The sequence below is a fragment of the Hippopotamus amphibius genome, chromosome 5, assembly GCF_030028045.1.
Source record: "Hippopotamus amphibius kiboko isolate mHipAmp2 chromosome 5, mHipAmp2.hap2, whole genome shotgun sequence".
Taxonomy (NCBI): Eukaryota; Metazoa; Chordata; class Mammalia; order Artiodactyla; family Hippopotamidae; genus Hippopotamus; species Hippopotamus amphibius.
In genome coordinates, this window is record NC_080190.1 from 31,509,231 (window position 1) to 31,533,317 (window position 24,087).

General features: G+C 35.9%; 2 protein-coding genes across 4 annotated transcripts in view; both read right to left on the reverse strand.

Annotated features, from left to right (window-relative positions):
• Positions 1-24,087, reverse strand: part of R3HCC1L (R3H domain and coiled-coil containing 1 like) — a 79,651-nt gene that overhangs the window by 33,230 nt on the left and 22,334 nt on the right. The window lies entirely within an intron of this gene.
• LOC130853827 (heterogeneous nuclear ribonucleoprotein H3-like) lies at positions 1,913-2,978 on the reverse strand. The gene has a single exon (XM_057736208.1). It carries the CDS (start codon positions 2,939-2,941, stop codon positions 1,961-1,963), a length of 981 nt encoding a protein of 326 aa, XP_057592191.1. The 5' UTR covers positions 2,942-2,978; the 3' UTR covers positions 1,913-1,960.

Genomic DNA, 24,087 nt, shown 5'->3' on the forward strand with positions numbered 1-24,087 from the left:
TACAGGTCATCATGATTATTTAGAAAGCCGAATAACAATATAGTAAATTTAAATTATTATCTATTTCCTACTAAAGCACTGAATTCAATTATGCCGTGACCAGCACTGTGCTGATAAATGTTTAGCAATTGGCTTTCCAAGTGTAGTTTGGAGTATTGGTAAATATTTTCATTTATATCAATGACGTCACCAATGTGAGTGATGTGACTTCTTTACTGGACAATCATTTTTGAATAAAAGAATATATTCTCAATTTTTTGAGCTATGCACAATATAAAAATAGCTAAACACATGGCACTTTTGTAAGTCAGCATTATTACCATTTCTCCATCACTTTAAGTCTAAACAATCAATAAGCAATAAATCAAACCCTGATTTATGGCATCTGCTGACCTCTGAGGTGTAAATATTCCTACCGTGGCTAATCTCAAGCTACCAATGTGTTATCAATGAACCTGGAGTTGGGAAAAGGACACACAGTAGCACACCAAGATACAGTATTTCAACCATAAAGGTACACTATACATTAAAAACTTCAAAAACACAGATCATAGTAAATGAAATAAAGTAATTACGAAGTGATGAATTTTAAACATTTTTTATAAATGTCACTTAATAATGATCTATAATTTAATTTTTAATAATGGATATGTTTAATAATCAGTATGAAAAATTCCTAAACTTTTTAACAGTTAGCTCTTACACCAGTAGAAGATGTTCCACTACACCACCACTGGCTGTTTGTTAAAATCAGTATCCAAAAAGATCTACACACTGCACTGGTCTTTTTTTTTTTTTTTCTTATCTCCCACATTGATATTTATTACATTAATAACATTTCTAGCAAAAACAAGTAACAAGTTCAATAACTGAATTCACATTGACAGGTTTCATTTTGATCCATAGCCAATTTGGAAAAAAGCCATATTGATCAAAGGGATTAAAAGTAAAGCACCTTTTTCTTGCTACATATAATAAATTTTTAACACAATGGCTCTAAAACTCCAAACATATCAGATGCAAAATCCAACTGCAAGACTCTCAAGACATGGACTTGTGTCTTACATTTTTTAAAAAGTAGTCATCTATACAGTTATTAAAAAACCATACGCTTTAACTGTTGGGCTGGAAACTGAAAATAAATCTGTGAGAATTATACTCCACGGTAAATACCTTTGTACTTGCACTGAATCCTCATGTCACTGAGAACCTTAACCTAGGCTAACACATTTTGAGAACTTAAAACTCACTTTTGGGAAACATTTTTTTGGTACTTCAGTCAAGTGCTGAGGGAATTTATTCTAAAATCTAGGGCTAGAATTTAAACTTCCAACACTCCCACCTGCAAGTAACAGTTATGAATATTCATAAATCCAGATGCCTCTTAGATCACTAACACTTCAGAGCTATGCCTGAATAAATGACGTTTGAAAACAATACAGAATTAGCTGAATTTATACTCCTGAAGCCACCTAAACTCAACTTTAGGTTTTATATTTACAGTATTGTCCAGGAGAAATTAAGTTATAATAATTATTTTCCAAGCTCTATTCCAGATGTCTGCTTAAGATGTAGTTTATGCAGAGGTGAACCACTGTCCTCTAGGATTACACTAAACCACTTCTTGTAGAGCTAACAGTAAAATACATCAACCCAAATCTTATGAAAGCAGCACATCCTCAGGAGTAACTAGTATATAAAAAGTATCAACATCAGTGGTTTGAATATAAAAATTTATTTTTTTAAGTCAAAGTATGCAACAAATAAAACCTACAGAAAACAGATTTTCCCATCACAATCTGTTGCTTTACTATATAATATTTTGAAATATTTTGATAATATTTTGAAAACACATTCCTTCAGTCATTATAAAGTTCTTAAAATACAAAAGAAATTAAATCTGTAAGAAAGTCTAGTAGACAGATGCTGTTGTCAGGACTTTTATATTGGTGGTTATGTTTTAGCACATCCCACGCCATCCACCTCCACTCATGGCACCTTGCCCATAGTAACCGCCACTGCCTCCACCACCACGGCCATAACCACCTAAGCCATCAGGAGTACCATATCCTCCGCTGTAATTGTTCCCCATTCCCATTCTTCCAACAGATCCATAGCCTCCCTGATTATCCATTCCATCTCTGCCATAGCCTCCCATTCCAGAGCCACCTCCAGGAGTTGAATTCAAGAAGAGTTCAATGTATCGATGTTGCATGTTATTCTTATCTTTAGACATGGCAGCTACTGCATCTTCATGTGTCACAAACTCTATATCTGCTTCTCCTGTTGCTCTGCCATCAGCTCCAATATCAATATGCACTCGGATTGGATTTAGTGGTGAGAAGAAATTAGCAATGTCATTTTCAGTTGCATGATAAGGTAATCCTCTCATATGTACAAAATGACCACCATGAAAACCCGAACTTGCATCACCAGCACCACCATAGCCATGTCCTCCCATACCTCTTCCATCTCTCATTCTGTCATCGAAGCCATCATTTCCACAGCCATAATTATTATAGCCACCATAGTCATCAAAACCTCCATAACTTCCACGCCCAGCTCCATAATAACCCCCTCTTCCTCCTACTGGTCTATCGTATGGTCCCGGTCGCTGGCCCAGCAATCTTCTTGGTGGATCATAAAATCCTTTAATTTCACTCCTGCTACTTCTGAAGATCTCAATATACCTGTGCCCTATTCTTTCCCTGTGTTTCCCCAGAGCATTTTCTGCTATCTCCTTTGAAGCAAACTGCACGAAGGCCTCCCCTGTGCTTCTCCCCTGGTAGTCCATCGTCAATGTTATCCCATTTGTCACGATTTCCAACCCTTGAAAGAACTGAACTATTTCCTCTTTGCTGTAACCAAACGGCAGTCCACGAAGTCGTACTGTCCCATCACTAGCGTCATTTGAACCATTATGTTTCATAACCCAATCCATCTCAATACCGTTTGATTTAAATGCCTGTCGGGGGACAGCAGCGCCGACCCTGGTGCTCGCGGAGTCTGGTTGTGAGAAGGGAGAAGTAGCCCGCCTCGTGCAGCACTCCCAAAACGGATCTTCCAACCGTCTCCGGCGGTGGCAACCGCTAAGGAAGCTGCGCAGCAGAGCGACTGGCTTCTGCACTGGTCTTTTATAGTTGCCTGTCACACTGCTTTTGTTTTTGTTTTCCTATCTTGACATTCATTTGTTAAAGAAACTAGGGTTATGTGTCCTTTAGAATTTCCCACATTCTGGAGTTTGCTGACTGTACTCTTTAGCATTAATAAGTTCTTATATATAATTTCTGTACTTCCTAAAAAGTGGTGACTGATCTAGAGACTTGATAAAATTTGGGTTTAATTTTTTAACAGCAAGAATATGTCACAGATGGTGCTATGAACTTCCCATTGCATCACATCAGATAGCAATAATGTCTGATTATCTCCTTTTTGTAATATTACACATTGATCAGTGGGTTTGGGTACTGTCCATCAGCCTCAACCATCCACTATAAAGTTCCCTATCAGTCTTTTTAACACAATGGTTTTAGTAGCCTTTGAGGAATACTGCCAAGATATACTATTTCATCAGGGTTTGCAAAATGACGACATTCAAATTCTGGCATTCGTTGCGCATTTGTTAGCTGGAATTCTTTTACAGTTCCTTCCTTCATCAACTATTTTGTGATTCTGAGGTACAGTTTATAAAGTTAAGACAGACTATTTGATTATTTATTTACCAGTTTCTGAATGAACTGGTTCCATGACCAATATTTTATTGTTATTGATTTTAACAAAACAAAAAACCTCACAGATTTTCACTTATTTTGTTTCAATCCATTGCAATAATCCTTCTTGAAGCTCAAACTATCTTTGGCCGATGGCAGCACCTTCAAGGTCCTTTCTACACAAGCCCAAGTTATCTTTGATAGTTCCTTGCTTTCTTGTATGACAGCTTGTCATACCAGAACTTAACCAGAGCTGGAATCAGCCACTTTTTTCAAGAAGCCCTAGTTCATTTTAGTGAAAAATAGTATTTTAACATGGGTACTACAGGAATTCACTGCTACTTGTCTGGTCACTGTGTCTAAGCCCTTTCAGATCTCACAAGTTTTGATTTTTGCAATGAAATGATAATGAAAATACATATTTCCATGCCTTTTTCATCTCATAAGTTATTTAGAAGGGTCTGCCAAATGTGTATATATATATTTTTAATTAATTTAAAATTGATTTCCAATTTAATTACACTGTGGTCTAAATGAGATCAAGTCTACAAAACGTGTTGATTTTGTTTTATGGTCTAGTAAATGGTCAATTTTGGTAACTGTCTCATCTGTGCTTAAAAATAATGTATAACAGCTACTAAATTTTGTGGTTCTGTGTGTGTGTATTCATTAAACCAAGTTTATTAAAGTACTGTTCAAATCATACTACTTACTGTCTATGCTTAATTAATCACTGAGAAGTATGAATACCCACTGTTTGTAGATTTATTGATTTAAGTTTGCATATTAATTTTTATATAATTTTTCAAAGTAATGTTATCAAATGCTTATATTCAGGATTGTTCTATCTTCCTGGTGAATTTTTACTTTTACTATTATGAAGTGATCCCTTCCTTCTATTGGTGACCCTAAAGGGGATCCCTTCTATTGGAGAGGGGGCCCCTAAAGTCTATTTTGTCTAAAAGTAATATAGCTATAGCAACTTTCACTTGCTTAGGTATCTCTTCTTATCCTTTTATTTTCACACTTTCTGTGTCATCATGTTTCAGGTGTGTCTCTTGCAAACAGTATACAACTGAATTATGAATTCTTTAATGTCTGTCAAACTGTCAATCAAATTTGACATTCTATCAATGTCAAACTGTCAAATTTAGTCCATTTACATTTATTGTGATTATAGATACATCTGGAAGTATTTCTACCATTTTATTTTGTGTTTCCTTTCCATTTACCCTACTTTTTGTAGTTTTCTTCTTTTCCTGCTTTCTTCCAGGTTGAGTTATTTTTCTTCTACTGCTCAGAAAGCTCTATACTCTAATTCCTAGTCTGTTCTTAGCATTTTATCAATAACATGGGTACTTGTCTAAATATCTAAAGTTGATCATTATTTGTATCTGTCTCCTAGACAACTATACAAAGCTTTTATCTCACAACCCCTTCATACATACTCTTAGTTTTCGTTCGAAAATATCTTTATATTGCTCCCATCCTTTAATGGATTTTGACTTCTATTGTTATCATTAAGAAATTTGTTGTCAGTCTGTCACTGATTTGTAAGTAATCTCTCTTTCCTCTCTGAGGATTCTCAAGATATTCTGTTATGTGTTTGGTGATCTCAACTGTCTACTATGTGTTGTGGCATTTACTTTTAAATTAATTTTATAATTAGTTTTAATTATTTACTATTAAATATTTATTATTTAATAGTTCTACTTTGTGAAGTTTCTGAGGATTTAATTCTGTTATCTCTTGTATCTCTGACTTTTGCTTAAAGCATTGTTTTCTGTTGTTGTTGTAATTTTGGGTACTGAGCTCAATATCAGTGGGGCTTTATCAATGGGAATTCCATACAGCCAGACTATAAGTATTCCTCTATACAGTGGTTCTGCATTAATGTTAATTTTTAAGTTTGAAGTTTTCTGAATGATGCACTAAATATAAATATGAAACAAACCCAGTTAAGAGTAAAACAGTAGCTGCACAATCTCAGGAAACTTTGCCCGCCTCACTCAGAACCGAGGTAAAAACAGATAAGTGTCCTTATTTTCTTTCTGTAACTGAGTATTTTTTTTTCCTAGTCTATGCTTTGAGTGAGGATAAAACACTTTGAGATTTAAGGCTTTAGGAAGTAAACTTAGTTCCAACTCATCTCTCCCAAGTCCAATGCCTCCACTCTTATTTCCCACATGGCTATTAAAATCCAAACCTTTTAGTTACCAAGACCATCAACATTAGTAAAATAAAAAATAAACAAAAACTGTAAACAAAATCTAAATAGGGGAACTTTATTAAAATTATGGCCCATCCACATAATGGGTTGATATCCAAAATAATACTAAGTGAAACAAGAAAATTACAATCCAATCCTTTTTTTTTCTTTTCTTTTTTTTTTTTTTACACAAAAGTGTGCAGTCAAGTATGGGCTATGGTTCCCAGCCCCAGACTTGACTAACCCTTATATCAGGTAAATTACTTAACTGCAGCAAAAGTTACCACTTTAAGCCTTAGTTTACACAAAGTATAAAATGAGGATAACAAAAGACTTATTTCATAGACACACTGAACAGATTAATTAAACAATGCACATATAGAAACTTGCCAGTCACATCAAAAGTCTCAATAAAAGTTAGCTATTATTTAAACAGGTAGTTGAGTTCCTTAAGTTACAAGTTTACACAAGGAATCAAAAAAGTCCTTATAATACAATATTCAGAATGTGCCTTGATCACCTATAAAATCCATTTTTACTTGATACTAACATCTACTGTAACTATGTATCCTGGCTTTGCCCATCAATCTCTCACTAACAGTCTAATGTTGTAAGCATCCAATAATACAAAGTAAACATAGTGCAATTCAATTGTAAGGTGAAAATACAAATGTTGAAAAGAATGCAAGATTTCACGAAGCCTATGAAAATAATATTCAAGGAAGTGCTCATCTCAGAGCAAAACCCTTGAGAATGCAGATCTGGAAGAATCAAACCAGTGAACAACTGAAGGGAAAATCTAACAAGGATGATGACAGGACAGGAATCAAGAAAGGAAATGTCAAGGGCTTAAGAAAAATCTCTTGAGAAACTGCTAAAGTGCTCAACAGTTTTGGTAAAAGTGAAGCTCCTGTCTAATCTATATGATAAATACCAAGAAAATCAAAGGGAAGGAGGCTATCAGGCTATCACACAATTCTAGGGAGAAAAATTATACCAAGAGAGCGCTTAAATCATTCTTTGTTAATTCTAAGAATTAGCACAGCTGTAATTACAACCTAAACTTTACTAAATACATGGTGAAATAAAAATTTTCATGTCAGAAAATTGTCCCTAACAGGTTTTTTTTTTCATTAATAACTCCATTTGAAATGGGTCCACTTTAAGATATTTTCAAAGTGCCAATTTTCTCATTTAACAAAATTTTCTCATAAATATATATTCCTAAGGGGAGAAAGGCTATTATCTAAACTGTTAACAGTGGTTACATCTGGGAGAGCAGAAAATGAGAGAGGGAAAAGAATTAAGAACTACAATCTTTTTATACATTTACCTCAGTACTGTTTGAATTTGTTACAATAAATGTAGTTATTTTTGTAATTAAAAACAAAATCATTAAAATTTAAAGATGTTATTGCTTTAGTATAAGAGGCCATTACCATATATTGGTGTAGGAGAAAGCAAAGAGCAAGCTCTTTAATATACTTCATATGATAATGAAACAAACAGAACGGAAATTACTTGATGTTGGAAAGATAACCTCACAAATGCTGCAGAATGCTGAGCAACCTCTACTTTTTGACCTAAGAATAATCTAGAACTACAATGTCCAATACACTAGCCACATGTAGTTATTGAGCACTTGAAAAGTGGCCAGTCTAAATTAAGTTGTGCTGTGCTTGTAAAATATCTCTGGATTTTAAAGACTTGGTATAGAAAATAAAAAGTAAAATATCTCATTAATATTCTTATATCAATTATATGTTTAATGATACTATTTTGGATATAGTGGGTTAAATAAAACACACTAAAAGTAATTCCACTTGTTTATTTTTGTATTTTTTAATGTGGCTACTAGAGAATTTAAAATTACATATGTGGCTTATATCTGTGGTCTGTGTTATATTTCTAATGGGATAGCACCAGTCTAAGATCTTGCTATACCCTTAATGCCACAAGAACAAACACAGTCTTGCTTTTCCTCGTGTCTTGCCTGTTTCAGATTTTTTCACTTTCAGCAACAAGGGAATGTACCAAACCAAGGAATCAACTAAAACACGAACATACAGATAAGCTTATCTCTGCACAAACAATTCAAATTTCCCAAATTTCATAATGATCAAAAAATAAAGCATCAAAAGAAGTTAAGTCTACTTATGTTTCACAAATCAGAAAATAAGACTGAACGGACAACATTCCCATGTGGTGAAATTTACCCTCAACAAATTTAGGAGCATTTTTTCATATATGTTTAAAACTGTGTAGGACCTTAGATTTAGAAGCATTTCTTTGCATATTAATAAAACAACTATCTTGGTTTTACTAGACTATCAAGAGCATTCTTATCCTCACTGGTCTGCCTAGAAGCAGACAAAACTAAGAAATGCCAACCTCCTTCAGTTCAGTAGCATATATGTGTATCTGTAAAGGAATAAAAGTGTCCTAAAAGCAGATTTAGTATATTTATAATTAAATGTAATATACAAAATATATTAAGTGACACAAGTAAACCAATAGATTTCTGAGCAGTAAAATATAATTATACACTTTTAACTTCTAGCCATCCTCTCGGAAAGATTCACTGTCCTGCCCTAATTTCATAGTTTGGTGAATAGTATCACTATCAACTCAGTAGTAGTTCAAGCCAGAAACCTGGAAGTCATTATCTCTGACATTTCAATCAATTACCAAGCTGTTCATTCTACTGCTATACTGTTTCCCATGATTTTCTAAAATACAAGTCAGATTTGGTCATTTCCTTGTTCAAAACTCTTCAGTGGCTCTTTACCACATACATACTTTAAAACAGATTGGGCCCTATATGGTCTAGCTCCACTGCCACCCTAAAACTGCCTAGCTGTCCAGTCTCATCTCCAGACATCCCTAATATCAGACTTTATAGTCCATCAATTCCAACTCCTGGTAGTTCTAGAAACATGCCCAGCTGCCTTCTGATACCTCTGTGATTTAAGACACATTAGCTTCTCAGTCAGATGCCTGCCTGATAGTCTCCTACCTGTTCTTCAAATCTCACCTTAAAGGTTACCTCCTCTATAATTTCATCACTGATTCCCTGATATACTACCATCCTACCCATAAGTTCCCACTATATATTGTTACAAATACCTTCATTAAAACAATGATCACATTGCTTTAGTAATGTGTTTGCATGTCTGCCTCTTTTCTAAACAGTAAGTTCCTTAAGTATAGGGTTAGTATCTTTTTGTGTCACAGCACTGTATTTAGCACTAAATAAATACTATTTGTTAAACCATGGCAAGTGAGACTTCTCAATAGGTGATGCTCTTCCAACCCGCAGTTGAGATTTGGGGCCCCGTTCACTCCACAAGCATTTATCGAATACCTAGTATGTGCTTAAGTCCTGTCTTAGACACTGGGAACACAGCAATGAACAAAACAAAGTCTGGCCTCGTGGAACTTACAGTGCAATGGTGGAGACAAAAAATAAACATTTAAATATATATTTTAATGTTTGACAGTGGTAAATGTGAAGGAGTAAAATGAAGGAGGGACAGGAATACAAAGTGATGGGGTGTGTGGCTATTTTAGAAGGGAAGACCATATGGTAAAGTAGGGAAGACCACTATGAGGATTTAATACCTGAGTTGATACTTAAGTTGAGTCAGTGAGTCACATAAATTATCTGGAAAAGAGAATTCCAGGAAAAAAAGAAGAGCAAGTACAAAAGCTACGAGGCAGGCCAAGCTTGAAATGTTCCAGGAATAACAGGAAACAAGTATAGCAACAGCAGAGTGAAAAAGGGCACAGAAGTTGACAAGACAGCAAAGGGCCAGAACAAATAGGGATTTGCAAGGCCAAGACAAGGTCTTTGGATTTTATTTTGAATGTGTTGGGAAATCACTGGAAGGTTTCAGCAAGAGAATGACATGATCTGACTTACCTTTGCTAAAGATCATTCTAGCAAAAATGTGAGGAAGTGACAATAAGGGGTAAGAATTGAGGAAGAAAATCTGTAAGTTTAAAAATAGACATGCAGCATGTCTAGAGCAGTAACAGAGGAGGTCACAAGAAAAGGCTGGATTAATGATACATTCTGAAGGCAAAGTGAACAAAAACTTGGTGGTATGGTTGTACGGGATGCGACGGGAAGAGAGGAGTCACTTTGAGAGTTTTGGTCTGCTCATCCTGGTTGATGACAGGAAAGACTGGGGAAGGAAACGAGAAAAGAGGAATCAAGACTTGTGATTTGGACACTTTAAATTTGAATGCCTACTGGACACTGTACAGCTGTTAAGGAAGCAACTGGAAATATAAGTCTGAAGCTCAGGGGAGGTGTAAGAGTTGGAGATAAAAATTCAGAAGTCATCAACATAAAGATTCAAGCCAAGAACAGGAATAAGACTACCCAGGGAGTGACAGAGAGAGAAGACCAAGAGAATTGAGCCATGAGGGAAATACAACTTTAGAGGTCAGGAAGAAGAGATGCGCCCAAGCATAGGAGATGGAGGAAGACAACAGGAAGAACACAGAAGTATGCAGTATCCCAGAAACCAAATGAACGAAATTTCTTTAAAAGGCAAGAGTAATTATTTGCATTAAGTGTTGAAAAGTCAAGTAGTAAGAACTGAGAATTTTCTACTGGATTTGGCAGGATAGAGGTTGTTGGTGACACTGGAATAGTTTCAGTGGAGCTGGGGAGATAAATACCTCACTCAGGAATGAGGTGAGGAAGACCAATCCAATAGGAAGGGAGAAACCGATGATATAAATAGGGGATGGGGAGTTTAATTGTAATAAAGGCATATTTACAATAGTTTTAAAATCCTGTAACAAAAAGGTAGCAATTATAAGATTAGAAATTCTATCAATACCTGCTTTGTCACATTATTAGAAACACAAGGGGAGTACTAAGTAGAATATGATATTCTGAAATGCTCAAATATTCACCTCAGGACAGTTAAGGTACCTTGAGCCTCAGTGTTTCATACACAAATTAAGCTTACATATTCAACATCTTTCTTCAATGTTATTTTTGCCTTAGCAAAATTCAGCATTCATTAAAGCCTATGCAAAATCAGTTCTTCAGTCATCTGAATTCAGTTTAAGGAAAACAAACAAATGAATTCTGCTTCTTTAGCAATGGCTATATAGACATACATACTTTTTTGTGAGTACTGGGTAGTCTTGTGAATGTAGCAGTAAATATTTATTTACAAACTTTTAGAGTGTTCAATGTTCTGACAAAACTAGACTACAAAGTTCTTTTTCTTGGTCACTATGGGCTGAAGTCTCCTAGTAGAAAAAAAATGGGATTTCCTTAAACAGGCCACCCTTTTTTTAAGGATAATAGATGGCTCAAAGGTGTATAATAGAGGAGAACTCTAGCTCTAAGAAAAAATGTAATGAAGTGTAACACTAACCAAAAAAGTAATTTTTTCCCTTAATACAAAAGAATTATGCAATAAACCTAAAAAAAAAAACCACACACAAAAAAAATCCTGTGTTTTCACCTTACAGAGATGAGCACTATAAACATCTTGCTATATATATTTCAAGGTCTTTTTATATTTTTTAAAAAGCTTTGTGACTGAAACTGATCTGTTATGAGCACAGATTCCTGTACAGAAAGACTTTCGAAGACAGTTTTTTCAAATTTTTTTCTGCACTCCAGTTAAAAACATTTCACATCATGACACAGTACACAGATTCATATGCATACATGTGACTGAAAAAAGTTTCATAAAATACATACTTACCCTTACTATTTGCACTGCTCTTTTTTTAAAACCTATTTCATTTCACTTTTTAAATTTAAAACAATTTAGATTCTTATAATTTAAAATCAATTTATTCACTAAGCTGTTTCACTTTATTGAAAAGCCACTCTAAAACAGCATATTCAATGTCAAGAAATTTTCACAGCAGGGATAGAAAGCATTCTCTATTTCAGTTGATTTGGAATTTTGGTTGTGGAGCAAGATAAAAGTAAAACATGAGTTAAAAATTAGATTATATCACCTGACCAGAAGTCTTTAGTATAATAATAAAATGAGGGATGTACCCAATCTTTCCACACTTTCAAGTTCCTGTACTCCCAGTGTCAAGCACATTTCTGCAAACAAGAAACCAAGAAATGTCCTCCCTCTGCAAGAGAGCGCTACTTTAAAAAAAAAACAAAATAAAACCCACAACAAAAAAACTTGATCCAAACACAACCAAGAGGCACTTGTGATGTAATAACATGAAAAATTATACTTGGACAGCAAAGAAATGGTTTCATATTGTAAAAACTATAAAATCTGTTAATGAACCACAGCTGGTTCTGCTGTAGTTTTCTTAATGCATCCTTCCATAAATACACTTGTACTAGTTAATACGACATATTTCACACTTGAAAACACAAAATGATTTCTACTTGGAGGTTTAGTCTTACTTCTATTCAAATCAGGTTTACAAAATATATGCTGTGATTTAAATTAACAGAATAGACAATAATTTGTGACATTAGTGAATCTAGGTCTTCTCTTTAATATACCTGGACTGAAGAGAAAAAAGGTTTTTAAACCAGGTAGACATTCATTTAGAGGCCCTTATTCAAAGGTAAACAGATCATTAATAGAAAGCAAATGAGGGGTCAAATAGCTTTAACAAACTGCTAAACTGGCTACTTAACTGAGTGACAAAAGTAGCTTACTTGATGACATTCAAAATAGTTAACGTCCTCATTGAAGCCTCCCAACAACCCTACAAAGTCAGATTATTACCAGTCCAATTCTACAGATGAGAAAATGAGGCACAGGATGTTAAATAATATTTCGAAGGCAAAGGACCTAGAAAGTGCCTGATTCTAATCTAGATAATATAACTCCAGTGTTTGTGCTCATAACTGCCTTATGGCAATATGAATATACCAGTGTTTAATGCCCTCCACTTTAATACCTTACAATCCTCTGAGAAAAATATTAGGAATAACTGCATCAGTTAGTTGATGCCTTGGAAATGAGAAACCTTAACCACCTTCCTTTCTCTTCAAAAGCTGCTCCAAAAGACATAATGGAGCCACGGAAGTGAAAAGCCAGAGGAACACCAGTGGGTCAACAAAATTCATCAGGAAGTTTTCAGGAGTCTAATCTTGTCTAGGATTACACTGTGCCTGTCCTATAGTGAATCCAAACCCAAGACTGTCCATTGCTATTTGAAGACCTACTTGCCAAGGATGGTTCTGGACTGTTTCTTTTGAGATGCAGCCCTAAATGATCTCTGAATGCCTGTTGCATGTTGCAGATTTCAATAAACATTCTTTGAGAGAATGTGGGTTAGGTATTTTCAGCACCCTGCTGCCACACCAAACTGTAGCTTGTCTGACTCCAATTATACCTTGAGCTCCTTCAAAGTAAGAAATGTCTTATCATTTTTAAATCCTCAGTGCACAACACCATTCCTGGCACATGGATGGCATTCAATAAATAGTTGGTAAAAAATGAGGATAAAAACAAATGTTCATTACATAAAGTAATATCAACTCAGATATTTCTCCTTAACTAGAGACTATGTATAGATGAAAGGTATGTGTATTCTTGATCACAGTTAAGAATTCTTTGTCATTGTGTTTTTTTAATTCAACTCATTAGCTATTTTCCTACTGACATAGACCCTTCTAAACTTATATATGTCACACATGATATATTTACAGAAAGAAGCCTTATGTGAAAACTAATGGTGAGAGCAAAATCAAACTATAGCCAGATTAAAGGCCTGTCCCCTGGACCTGGTTCATTTTTGAAAACCACAATGTCCTGCCACCATTAAAGAAATGATGCTCTATATTTTCAAGTATTACCCGTTTTTACAGGTAGATATAGAGACATACCCCAATCACAAGAAATACTGGAAAGCACTAAGACTACGAATATTTCTGAGATTACAAAAAATCTTGTATATTGGATTTTTAAAACTACAGAGCAATATTTGTCCTGCACTAAAGTCAATGAGTGGAAGTACTATGCTAAGTGCTCATATATTATCTCATTTAACTATCTTAACAACTCCTTGAGATATGTACAGTTATCATTACCATTTCACAGATAAGGTGCTAAACCTTTAGGTCACACAGCTAGCTAGTAAGTGTAGGAGCCATAACTGAAACCAAGTTTTGACTGCTTACAATTCTGCCTCTCATAGTATATCCTCAACAAAACAACTCTGAACTTTCTGAATCACAGATACCTAACTTTAATATTGTGCTAACATACCATGTTTACTGTTAACTTCATAACACTGAGAAGTAAAATTATTTACCTTAATAAGCTCCACACATACCTTCCCACCTTAACCACTGAAATCTTGAATCACAGAGGGGCTGTTTATCACCAACTTTCCCTTTTCTGAAAATTAGACTTTGCCCCTCCTACACCAAGAAAACCCACCCACCACTTTTGGCACCCACCAACTCTGTCCTGTATAAAACTTGCCACAGCTATTAGTGGTGGTGGTCACTACCTTAGGTAACTCTGGAGTCTTGGAAAATTTGAACTCTCTAACACAAGTTCTAAATTATCCACCACACTAAATGCTGAGTAAAAACATCTGGGAAAAACAAGGAAATTATGTGATTAAATATAGTAAGTTTCTCTCTGCATGGACCAGCTCTTTGAGAATATCAATTGTATGCTATTTTTGTTCCAAAAGAACAAGAAAGCCAGTTTGCAGATTTTACTTGTTTATATGCCAACAGGCTAACATCAAAATTGAAGGTATCAAACTGTCTTCTGTTTTTCTCAACACTCAAAAACAACCAGGGAAGAGAATTTTATTTACCATGACTTAGATATTATTTAGATATTGTTTCCTTTTCCCCTTTTCTGACTTACTTTTACCCAAAAGTTCAATGAATTTGGAATTATGGGCCACGAATGGTGGTATTTATTAAAGCAAACCAAAGATCTTTTCTTCTGCTCTCTCTCTCAAAAAAGAAAATTTAGAGGTTCTGCAGAAACACATCAAGACTTACTGGATACACTTCAAGTCTTCCCTCGCCCTCACCCTCCACATTCAATCAACTGAAAAATTCCACTGATTATACCTGGATATCTCTCTAATCTGTCTAGTTTTCCCTATTCTAACGCTACTCCAAGTTAAACCAACACACACAAATGCCTAGATAGTATTAAAACTGGTCTCTCTGTTTAGTTTCCTGTCCACTCGTTCCTCACCTCGCATCTACAATGACTCTTTTAAAACAATTAGCCACTCAGACATCCCCCTCCATAAAACCTTTCACTACCTTCCCATCATTCTCATGATAAAATCAACTTTTTAAACATGGCTTACAAGGCTCTTCCTAACCTAGCGCCAATCAACTTCTCTTTTGTCACTTTTTTCCATATATGCTGTAAGGTCACATCAAACTTCTCTCAGATTCTTGAATTCCATGTTGTTTGTTTTGTGGATTTTTTTTTTCATCTTAGTCCTACACAGTCCCTTTCCTCTGCCTAGTCTACTTCCCTACAGCCTCCTAACCACCTTCACCTAACTAATTTCAATATAACCTGGAAGTCTCCATCATAGCTCTTTCTCTGAGAGCCTTACCTAATCATTCTAGATTAGAGTAGGTGCCACTGCCACATACGTCTTCTATTTCAGTTCTTCTATTTTACTTTAATCACTTCTTTAGTTATCTGGTCTTCTCCCACTAAACTATATGCTCATTAGAGAAGGGACTGCATCTTCATGCTCATCACTGTACCCCAACATTGGACACACAGCACAGACTCATTTTTTTTCTGAATAAATGAATGAACAAATGAACAAAAATAACTCGGAGATAGAAACTTGAAAGGGACAAATTTAAATGCTATGCTTAGCAACAAAAATACCATATCGGAATCATCAAAATCACGTCCTGAAGTAAGTGGGACTTCTGGATTCTACCTAGGATGTAGAAAGCTGGAGAATGTCTTTCCCACCCTTAAAACAAACAAAATAAAAGGTGGACAATGTGCAAAACTGCATATTTTCTTGAACTCAGATAAATTAACAAGCTGATTTTAAAATGTATATAGAGAGGCAAAGGAATTAGAACAGCCAAAACAATTTTGAAAAAAGAACAAGGCTAGAGAATTCATACTACCTGGTTTCAAAGCTACCGTGAAGTACAGTAATCAAACCAATGTATTGGAGAAAGGGTAGAAATATAGATCAATGGAATGGGTGGGAATGGGAGGAGTCCAGAAATAGATGTAAACATATATGATCAGCTGATTTTCAACAAAGGTACAAAGGAAACTCAATAGAAAAATGATAGTCTTTCCAATAAATGGTGCTGAGATAATCACAAATTCTTATGCAGCAAAAACAAAAAAATAATTTTTATCCATACTGTACACCATATACAATAAGTAGCTCAAAATGAATTATAGACCTAAATATAAAACTTAAAACTATAACACTACCAGAATAAAATACAGGAGAAAAATCTCTGTGACTTTGGGTTAGGCCAAGATTTCTTAAATACAATATGACAAGCATGATCCAAAACATAATAAAAAATTAATAAACTAGACTTCAGCAAAATTAAGACCTTCTGCTCTTCAGACACTGTTAAAAGGGAATGAAAAGACAAACCATAGACTGAGAGAAAATACTTGCAAACTGCATATTCAATAAAGAACTTTTATCCAGAGTATACTGAACTCTCAAAACCTGATATCCAAAACTAAACAATTTGAACAATACTTCACCAAAGAACATCATATATCAGTAGCAAAATACAATTCCTTTATATGACATTTTGGAAAAGGCAAAACTTTAAGAACAGAAAATGTATCAGTAGTTGCCAGCAGCTCAGGTTCAGGTAAGGGGTTGACTACAAAGGAGCACAAGGGTATTTTCTGGATTGATGGAACTGTTCTCTATCTTAACTGTGTGGGAGTTATATGACCATATGCTTTTTTTTTTTTTTTTTGGGGGGGGGTACACCAAGTTCAATCATGACATATGCTTTTGTCAAAATTCACAGACTGTACTCTAAGAAAAGTGAATTTTACTCTATGTAAATTATACCTTAATTTTTTAAATGAAAAATAATCACATTCTCTAGAAATTCCTACCAAAACATAGTTGGCCTCACTAACTCTAATTTCTGACTCTTGCCTTTAAAATATACCTATTTTATATAGTGAGTAATAAGTGCAGCCTCAGTGATGTTATATTAGCATGACTAAAGATCAATTTCTCTCTTAGAACTTCAGGCTATAGTCTTTCCTAATTCTGCAGTCATTACTTAAAACTTCCATTGTCTTCTCAACTTCACATGAGTAAAGATTACAAAACTTGGTCTTCTTTGACTATCAACTCTATTATTTACTCCATATATAACCAAAACACAATTCTTTGCACTGCATTCAGGGAGATAAATAAATCTGGATAGTCTGATTCTGAACAATCTTAGAAAAGAAGGGAGTATTTGAAGATACTCTGACAATTCCAAATGACATGGGCACATAAATATATAATTTTTTCTAAAACATCTTTTTTCATAATTCCTTGCTCAAAAACATTAGTGACTCACTAGAGTCACTAAACTTACCTAGCATTCAAGGTTCTCCTTGATTTGGTGTCAATCTACTGTTCCAATCATATTTCTACCACTCTCAAACACAAATCCTCCATTCTGTACCAAAAGGCTTCATGGTCCGCTCATTTCAAATTCTGAAATGTCCTCCTTGAATTATCTCAGTTTAAACACTCCCAGTTAGTATTCATTCAAAAGGCTTATCTCATATCTTTAACTATTTGAAGACACACTGATTTCACCCTTCTGTGAATCCATGTACAAATGTTACCTATGGTATTCACTTGTCATTATAAACAACCTTATATTCCTGTTTTACTTATGAATGTCACTCTCATACTCTATGATAGTTTCTTGAGGGCAGATACTGTTTCTCAAATGCTTCTTGTATCCTCAGGAACACAAACGGTACTCAATAAATATTTAGAGAACAAAATGAAGGTGGAAGTTAATTTTAAATCCCTTTAATTTCAGTTTAATTTTAAATTAATTTAAAATACTTCTACAACACGCTGGAAAAGCTTACTTTATAGCTTGAGAAACTAAAGCTAAGGGCACTAGACTTTGCTCCCTGGGATTTGCTGCTACATCACATTCATCTTCATATTCCCAGAGCTGACTACAATGTCTGACACACAAAATATTAAATATTTAAATATTTAACTAAATTTCACTTTCTAAGGCCATAAAGTAGGAAGTGGAACCCTGGAGTTCTATCCCAATCCTCCCAAGATTATATTAGTGCCTTGAAATGTTCTCTAATTTCTCATATTTCTTCATATTCTCTGTGAACAGACTACAAACGTCAAAAAGACAAAACTGTGCTTTCTCCCCTCTTTAAAGCTCATAGAGCAATTATCATAGTGTTCAGGACATGCACAGTAGGAAGGTAATATTTCCATCAGATTTCTTAAAAGTAACAGAAAAGCAGCTTATATATACTTCTCTGCCCCACGAAAAACATACTAGTCACTACTCTTCCTACTAGGAAGATTTATTTTTCATCATCTTTGGCACAAATTCTAGAATGCTATCTGCCAGGTTCCATGCCCCAATAAATATGCATCCACAAGCAATCATGGAGATAGATGGCTTCTGGGGAGGGGGCACTCTTTGGTCAGGTCCCAATACTGGCCTGTGGTTAGGGGAAGGGTAAGTGGGGGGAGGGTGTGGCCCTGTGATAAATCACTGCCCACTCTGCTTAGGGGTATTTATCACAGCCCGCTGTCAGGTAAATCACTGAAAAAACACCTCTTCAGTAATTAATGTGAAGTGACGGATGGACAGCCCCTGGGCCCATTAATCAGGAACATCAGCAGCCTACTGAGATTATGAATGTCAGGATGCATAAACTGCCGGTGGATCAATAGGCCCAGGAATTCATCCAAGGCTCTCATTTCCGAGGCATCTCCGGTACATTAGGCTCCCTCAACCCCTCCCCCAATCTAAAATGAAAAGCAAGGCTTCAGAACAAAGAGCAGGAGCTGAGGTCTGAAGTGACCACTGCAAGAAAACAGACAAGGAACCTGACCATGGCTAGGGAAGGCACCAGGACAGGTAATATGAGCAGGCTCAGTGCCCTGGAAAAGCAGGGGAACCAGGAAGATAACCATTAACTTTCAACACCCAGAGCCTGATTATCCATTTTATGAGTAATCCAGCTTCCTACTTCTAATCTTTTACCCATTTTCCTGTCCACATTTTCTTTCCTTTCATATTGACACCACTAACACGGAGTAGAGGGAAATAAGCAACTTCTGCTCCCTAACAACCTAGGTAAAAATTTCAATTTTAGAGGAAAAAGAATCTGTATAAAATAAAATCATTGAATTATCCCTGAATTTAATTTAGCCTCATCCCTCATTACCATGTCGAACTGGAAACTGCCAGCAAAAGTACCCACAGTGTTTACAACTGAGGAAAAAGGTGGTCGTCCTGATTCATTAGCATTTACAAAGCCTTCTGCCAATATACTGTATAGGTTAAACTGTGTGGTAGGATTCCAGAGAAATTAAATCAGCTCTTAATTCTATTTCTTCTCCAAGTCAGACAAAAATTTCTCCATCAAAAGAGTCTGCTCAACTTGTAAAGCAGTATGGACCTGAAGGAGAATTACTGTCTGTGCGTCAAGCAAAGTTTAGCCACGTTTTGTATGGGAGATGCGGCTGTGCTTCAGCCTCGTATTAAACACACTCTAGGCTGGCAGTGACGGGAATGAGGCTGCACTTGCTGCCACATCCCGCCAAACCCCAGTGCTGTGCTCTGTGGTCAGACTAAGGCCAGGGCTGCAATCGTTGGTTAGAAAGTGTCTCAGAGTTACGGCTGCCTGTTCCGCTAAATCTCATTTCATCCTGCTGATGGATGGATGGACAGATGGCTGCCTGGTGAAAGCAGCAGCCTCAGGCAGCTTCTATGGAGCCTCTGAATGATGGATAACCCTCTTCCTACTTTCTCCAAACCACCATCGATCCAAGCCATATTTCAGCGGTCAGAAGCCCAGTAATATTAAGACACACAATCAGGTTAAGTTACTTGAAGTATAAACCTCTAGAACAGAAATTCTAACACCTCTGCTTTGCTGTCAGGAACTAGGCTGAAAATGTTAACAGTCCATTCTTTCTAGCTAACCCAATGAATTCCAACAGCTCAAAGCCCAAAGGGAGCAGCTGGGCTCCGTTCCTAGGAGCACTTGAAAAGCTAGCTTGCCTGCCAGATTTTTTACTAGCCAGTTCTGTGAAACAAACTCTGCAGTTGTAGTGAGCAGATCTGTGAATATGTGTATCCAGTGGAGTGTGAAGCTATTAGAAGCATATAAACCATGCAGAGTATGTCGGTGACATAATCACTAGCCTTACACATATGGCGTCTTGGATATACTAAGTAGACATGACTACCAATATCAAGGAGGGTGATTAAAACCAGGAGAGATTAAAATTTTGTCTTTTGCACATAATCCTAAAATGCTGTTTCTATCTAGTTTGCCTGGTTGGCTTCTTCTCTCTTGTGTACATTATTAAATCCTAAGTACTAATCTTTGCCTGTTTTCACAAGCACACTTTGGCATCCACTTGCCTGTCACCTTCCAGACACTCATCTTAGCTTGTTTATTTGGACTACATGCCCTCTTGGTTCCTTCCACGTTATCCTGTGCTCTCAGACTCACACAATTGGACTATGTATCAAAGTTACTTCTACTAACGTGGTTAAAGAAATGGACTCTGAATCCAGATTTGTGATATAGATTCCTAGACCCCACGTGCCCTCTCTTTCTAAGCTCACGCATCCCCAGATGACTTCTCTAAATGCTTCACTAGCAGCTGTACCCCAGCTCAGCTTGGCATGGCTCCTGGCCCTGCCCCCCTTGACTAATTCACTGCCACTCTGAGCCGATGCTCAGAGAATTTGTTGGTGTTTGTTTTGGGGGTCAGAAAAATGTCTCAATGGAGTGGCAACTGTCGTTCTTCTTGCCATAATGGTAGTTTATTTTAACACTTTAATATTTATGACTTAACAACCCCTATAGTTCTATTCCTAGCAAAAAGAAAAAGAAACCATGTGCTATTTTCACAAGGTATTACTTAATTATAATGTCTTATCAAGCATAGCACTGTTCTTCACATAAACATTGAATAATTTTCACAGAATCTTAGAATTACATTATTGAAAAAGACTGTATAGGTCAGAATTCAGCATCCTAATTTTTCAAATAAGGAAACAGGATCTGAGGTTGTACTGTGCATGGTTAGATAGGTACTAAAAGGCAAAGCAACACTGGAACCTAGATTTCAATGAAAACTATTGTGCTTATTTTATTACATTTCTCAGACATCCCACTTCCATCCTTGGGATTTCAGAGGGAGTGAGGGTAATGAGAATGGATGTCACTTGTATGTGTGCCTGTGTGTTTGGGGGGAGGAAGGTGGCCACAAGTAATTTAAATTTAGCCACTTATACTGTTGTGCTTCCCATCAAAGTTGCCAGTGGGTCACCTGAGAGTCATTCTCTATCTTAGAGAACAAAATTAGATGAATCCCTGACTAGAAACATCTACCATTCTCTTCTCCCTTCTTTATCTAGAAGGTGGAAAAGAAAAAAGCAGAAAGACGTCTAATGCAAGTAGAATCAGAAAAGCAAGAGGCTCAATAACTTAAATTAAATGTCTAGAGGAGCAATGTGTCCTCTTCATTTCCAAGGACACCACATTCTGGTCAAATACAGAATACAAGCTGACTGATTGGACTTCACCCTCTGGTGGTCAAAATGTGTCACTGCTGCATTTCCTGACTGTCAAGCTACCTCCATGGAGACCTTTACACCTTATAGCTAGCTGAAAGAGACCTTGGAAAATCATGTTGTATAACCTCCTCATTTTAAAGATGCGGAAACTGTTGGAGGAATTTACTTAAGACTTATAGCTATCTGAGTAGTAACTGAGACCAGAACCCAGATCTCCCATCTACTAAACTAAGTTAGTTTTATCACTATCAACAGCCGCCTTAACCAGTTTTCCATATATATATATACACATATACATATATATATATATATATATATATATATATATACTGGGTAGAATATGAGCTGAGCAAAGTTTAATCAGGAAGTTAATTGTGCTGCAAAAATAATCACATAATACACATCAAAACCAAATGTATTATCCACACTAATGCACATCTCCATTAGTATAAATGATCAGGATGATTTTTCCATCCCATTCCCACAGAAATGTCCTCATACACTGGACAAGAACTCTACTACAACTATTCTCAGGACCAGACAAAACATTTCTCCTAGGAATTCAAAAAAAAAAAAAGGTACACCTAAGAAAAAAATTACTGGTGCTAGGTGAATAACAAGGAATGACGATTCTTTAAACTCTTACTTTATTTCTATATACTCCCTAAGTTCATAGGAAAGCTGTTTTATTTGCATTAACCAAATACATTTTAGAATAATCAATTTTTTTTACAAGGCTATCTAAAGCCAACACAAAGATCCTTTCCTTTCACTACAGTCTTTTTATAGAGTTTCTATTTGGTTAAGAAAGATCTATTAAGCAATAGATTAAGCAAGAGAACAATGACATATTTTTCAAAACCTGCTGCTGTGAACCATGTCTAATTTTGTTTTCTAGTCCATTAAGGTTTAGGCCCTACAAGTGAAAGTGAAGTAGTGGTAGAGTAGTACCAATAGTAGTAGCAAAGGAAGAGAAAGAAAAATTAAACAGCTACCATTCAATGAGTCCTTACAATGTGACAGGGACTGTGCTAAATATTTTATATATCTATTTTCTCATTTAATTCCAACTATAATACTATGAGGTAGGTATTATTACCTCAATTTTACAGATGAGAAATCTGAAGCTTAAATGACTCAAGATCACACAGCTTCTAAGTGTTGGTTAGGATTTCAAAGTCCTTGCATTTAACTACTACACTAGACTGCCTGCTATTCAGCAAGATGATCTCTCACAATCATCTATTAATTTCATAAATATTAACAATTTGCTTAGAATCTGTATAAATGCAAAGCAACCAAAGAGAGTTCAAAGACTGCTGCAGTAAAACAAGAAAATCAACTAGGATAAGAATGAAAGATTAATGCTTTCATGGCATGACTATTCCCAATAACCTTCCAGACTTAAAAGTGCTGACAATAAAAATCTACTACTATCTCTGAAACTTGCTCATTCACCTTGCCTCACCCTCAAAGCCATATGGTGAAAAACCTCACCAGGTGTCAGGAGAGGAACTCCCTCTCTTCTATTCCCCATAAGAATAATCTCTATACTTCCTACCAACTCCCCCAACCATTTGAAAACATTATCCTTTCTCTACATACTTCCCTTTCTCCAGAGGCACATGGGAACATGGGAACAAGGACCAGTGAAATTGATAACACTGTTCCTAGACTGTAGAAATCTTCAAAGTAGAATGTAGAGTGTACTTTCAAATCTGAATCTAAAAAGAAAAGAAACTTGTACATCAATACCTACTGCAGGTGGTATTCTCAGATGTAATCTTAAACAGAATATAACAGTTACAGTATTTTAATTATTAGTCTGCTTCAGACATTTATAGCCTTTGCCTCTGTGCATGCAGTTGAACAAAGAATATAGCTTGCATATCTGGAAGAAACATTTCAGGAAAAATGTGAGTATCAAGACAATGAAAGACACGGGATAGATGATTCCAATAGGATCTTGAGGGCCCCCAAATACGTAAACAAACTATGGCATGAAAAGGTTTTTCTTACAGCATAACACAATTCGTGCTCCCAATCTATTTTACACTCCACTGGCCACAGTCGCCATGCATCGGCACCAACTGATTTCATGCTTTACAAGCTGGGAAACAGTCCACAGCTTAGTCTCTTTCACACTCCACTGATGTGGTAACCCCATGGTTCACCAACTTAACTGTTCCAAGTTTAATGTTTGCACCTTCTACTGACCACCTCAAAAGGTAGTCAGATCAAAGCAGATAACTGAAATATAACAATATAATATGTAACAGAAAGGCAGAGAGAAAACTCTGCTTCCTACTCTGTATATGTACCTGGTGGTAGGGAGGAGAGAGGAAAACTCCCTCCTAAAATTTCTTTCCCTCACTACA